General features: G+C 54.0%; 1 protein-coding gene across 1 annotated transcript; it reads right to left on the bottom strand.

Moving 5' to 3' along the window:
* Positions 1–370: 370 nt before the first annotated feature.
* Positions 371–3,452, bottom strand: LOC103801220 (serine/threonine-protein kinase SIK3-like; the record flags this gene model as incomplete). The annotated part of the gene is made up of 8 exons (XM_009073628.1): positions 371–524; positions 1,012–1,121; positions 1,232–1,309; positions 1,850–1,993; positions 2,116–2,226; positions 2,539–2,657; positions 2,955–3,078; positions 3,328–3,452. Coding segments are annotated over 8 exons (965 nt in total), but the record flags the coding sequence as incomplete, so codon positions are not given.
* Between the last annotated feature and the right edge of the window lie 624 nt (positions 3,453–4,076).

Raw genomic sequence — 4,076 nt, forward strand, 5'->3', positions numbered from 1 at the left:
CTTCAGCTGCAGCTCCCAGCCAGGCAGCACTGGGCTGTTTCTTCCCAGCCCACTAGATCATTTGGTATCGCACTGGTTCCGTCATTCTTCGGCTTTTCCGGAGAATCACAGAATGGTTTGGGTTGGAAGGACCTTAAAGGTTACCAAGTCCCACCCCCTGCCATGGACAGGGACACCTCCCACCAGCCCAGGTTGCTCCAAGCCCCATCCAACCTGGCATGGACAGGCCCAGGGATGGAGCAGCCACAGATGCTCCGGGCAACCCGTCCCAGTGCCTCAGCACCTCACAGGGGAGAATTTTCCCCTAATATCTAACCTAGATCTGGTTTTACCTACAGCTGCAGCAGGGAGCAGCTGCACTGGGCAGTACCTTGTACTCCAGCTGTCCTGTGGGCTGCAGGGTCTGCCTGGGCAGCACGTTGTGCATGAAGTTCACATTCGGGGTCACCTGCAGGAACGGAGCCTGAGGTGTGACACGGGGGAAGCCAGGCAGGAGCTTCTGCAGATCTTCCATCACTTCCGTCCTGGGCAGGCACATTCAGGGAGGTGAATTAGCCATGATGTGAGGAAAAGCACCCACAAACCCAGCACACACAGCTTCCCCTCACAAAGAGCTGCTTACTGCTCTAGAAAATGGTCACACAGAGTAGTCAAGCCACTCTTGGGGTTTCTTTGTCCCTTTTTTCCCCTCCACACTGAGATTTGCCAGAACCAGCTCTTGGCATTAACCCTGATGGCATTTATCACAAACACTTCTCCTAGGATGTGACAGCAGTGCAGCTCAGGTGAGACACTGCCTTGCACACCAGTGAGCACCACTACAGCCTACACAGAGCTGACTGGGGGGAGGAAAGCATCTCATCCCTCATCTGAAATACTAACTAAGTTGTGCAATGGGACTGAGGCCATTAAAAGAACACCCAGAAGGATCAAAGTCACATGCTGGGAGTAAATCCTCAGGTCCCCTTAATCCTTAATCCTCCACCTGGGTTTGAAGAGCCCAGTACTCACCGTGGGTCAGCTACTCCCACTGTGTGCCTCCTCATGGAGAGGTAGCGCACCAGAGCCTCAGGTGATGGCTCTTCCCCTTCATCACTGTCCAAGTTCATTGTTCCGTCAGTCTGGACAGGGAAAACATTGGGGATGTTGAAATACAACATGAGGATCAAGGGAAAGGCTTCAGTGTGAGCTGGGAAAAGAAGTTGCAGGGGTCCCGGGGGGTGTACCTCACCTCCACAATCTGGTTCTCAGGGTTGATGAGCTGGACTTGTGGCACATTGATGTTCATGGTGTTGCCTGTCTGTTCTGCCTGCTGAGTAGAGAGATCAGTGTCAGAAGACATGAAGACATCATCTTGTACAACCCCTCTACAAACACTGCTGGATTAACACCACTGCACAGCCGTGAGCACCTGGGGACAGGGAGGGGACCCTGGAGAGCTGTTTGTTCTCAAGGGGTCACCTCATTTCCCCCTCTCCCTTCTGTTCAGGCAGGGGCAGCGAGATGCTTCCTTTATGACTTAGCCTCTCCCAAAACGAGTGCTCATTGCTTCAACAGCAGCACAAACTGAGGAACAACCATGACACAGCAGTCCTGGGCTGTGAACTACAGCTCCCAGGAACCCTCACAGCACCTTGTCCTCTGTCACTAAGCAGGAGACCGAAGGATGTTCCCATGCACAGACTGTTCCTAATCTCAGGGTTACGGCACCCGAATACACACCAAGTTCTCAGACAAGGAACATTTTCACAATCCATCCAGGACAAAGACACCCACGGCCATGAGTTTCACAGGTGAAGGACTGCCTGGCCTGCCAGGGCTGGCAGAACCCTGGGCAAGCAGGATGTACCTGGATGTTGGCCGAGGCAGAGAAGGGCATGGTCCGTGGGATGCTGGGAGAAGGTGCAATGCGCAGGTTCTTGTGCCTCTTGAGGCGGTCGCAGAGCAAACTGTAGATCGCACTGTAGTGATCGTAGGCATCGGCCCTCAGGGACTGAAAGGAGAAGGGAAGGTGGTCAGCCCCTCGTGCCAAGCACTAAAGCATGCCCCACACTGTGCTGGGAGTGCCACCCAACACTGGTCTCCAGGAGGGGCAGGCACGACGTGGGGCCTCACCTGCACCGTGCGCTCCTTGTCCAGCCCCATGTCTGCCATGGCCAGCAACACGTCCTCGTTCAGCGGCTCCAGCTGCCTCTCAGTCTTCAGGTGCTGGCACTCTGCTATCAGCTGCAAGGGCACAGACACGGTCAGTGCCATTCCCAGAGGCACCACGGTGAGTCCCAGCGCTCCCCAGAGCCTGTGCACTGGGCTCGGGCTGCAGCTGGCACACCAATCCCAAATCCAGGGCCTCAAGCTCCCAGTGCCACAGGGAAAGATACGAAAACGTACGTAGATGAGAAGTGATGTGGAACGCGAGGCCAGGAGACACAGAAAGGGGAAAGGCAGCGTGACAGCAGTGGGAATGAGTTCCCAGAGAACAGAACCAAGGCTGCGGCACCACGTGCCCGACGTGAGCAGACCCTGCCTGCTGCTGCTTACCCTGTCAAACTCTGCATCAGCCTCTCCCAGCTTCATCCACTTGTGTTTGCAGATCTGCTCCATGGAGAGCCGCTTGCTCGGGTCCAGGACCAGCATGTGGCGGATCAGGTGTTCACACTCTGCAAGGGAAGGGAGAGGCTGAGTCGCCCCTGGGGAGGGACAGAGCTGTGCAGGGAGAGAAAGGGCCTGTTCCTACATCTGACTTGTTCTGAAGTGCAGCTGTTTCATCTGAGAACTAACCACACTTTGCAAACCAAGATTTAGTAATAGTGTTCAGAAGCATTTTAGCAGCAACAGGACACAACCACATCTCTGATGAGGCTGCAGCTGGAGATCCACATGCCATATTGCTGCCAGAAGCTGAGAGCAGAGGTGCAGGGAAAGGCTGTGTGTTCCCCCCTCCCTGATGGCCTTACCTGTGGACATGAAGAAGGGGATGCGGAACTTGCCGCTGAGCACGCGCGCGCGCAGGTTCTGCAGGGTGCTCCCGTCGAAGGGCAGAGCTCCACACACCAGCACGTACAGCACCACGCCGAGGCTCTGCACCCAAAACACACCCCGTGTCAGCCATGGGCTCCGGGGAAACCACACTCAGAGGCATTTCTGGGCACCTCCCAGCACAGAAAACACAGGACGTAGTGTCCAGAGTAAGATTTTCTAAGTGTTTCTTTGCCACGTTGGGGCTTTTCTCCAAGACATGCACTGTCTGATGACAGTACTCGTGACCAGGAGACATTCAGGAAGCAAAGCCAGACAGTGAAAATGAGATCAAAGAGGTTCAACACATACCCAAATGTCAACTTTGGGCCCATCGTACTCCTTGCCCTCAAAGAGCTCTGGAGCAGCATAGGGAGGACTCCCACACCAGGTTTTTAGCAGCTGGCCAGGGGTGAAGATGTTGCTGAACCCAAAATCTGAAAGAACAAAGAGAACCGATCAGAGGAACAGGATCCACTCCAACTGGCTTAAACAAACAGGACTGAAGTAACTTGCTGAGTCTGATAAAGTGATGCAGAATCCTGTGATGGATAACTGACACACATCAGAGACAGAACCACTGAGGTTGGAAAACACCTCCGAGAGCAGCGAGTCCAACCTGTGACCCATCACCACTGAGTGCCACACTCAGGGAATCCAGGGAGACACAGGAGTGCAAAGGAGGCAAGAAGAGTAAGAGCAGTGCTGAAACCACCTGAGCAACTTCTCTCCATACTGAGAGAACACACTCAGTGTGAACAGTGCCACATCCACTTGGTACAAGGAGAAAACCCCTGCTGCACAACACCAGGCTTCCACCTGCTATACCCACACTGCTCCTGCTTAGCAGAACAAAGATCTTTCCAGAAGTTTGCTCTTCACCTTCTAGCCCCAAAATTTTCATACTGGAATCAATATACCAGGGACCAGATCACCGAGGGTTGCTGCAGCTCAGGTGATGGTTTGGATTGAGGCTTCCACCTTACATTAAAGAAATCCCACACCAATCTTGAGTTAATTTCCAACTTCACCTTCCCCCATGTTCACTAGGGCCTGGGCAG

Source organism: Acanthisitta chloris, unplaced genomic scaffold (genome assembly GCF_000695815.1).
Source record: "Acanthisitta chloris isolate BGI_N310 unplaced genomic scaffold, ASM69581v1 Scaffold28934, whole genome shotgun sequence".
In the NCBI taxonomy this organism is placed as follows: Eukaryota; Metazoa; Chordata; class Aves; order Passeriformes; family Acanthisittidae; genus Acanthisitta; species Acanthisitta chloris.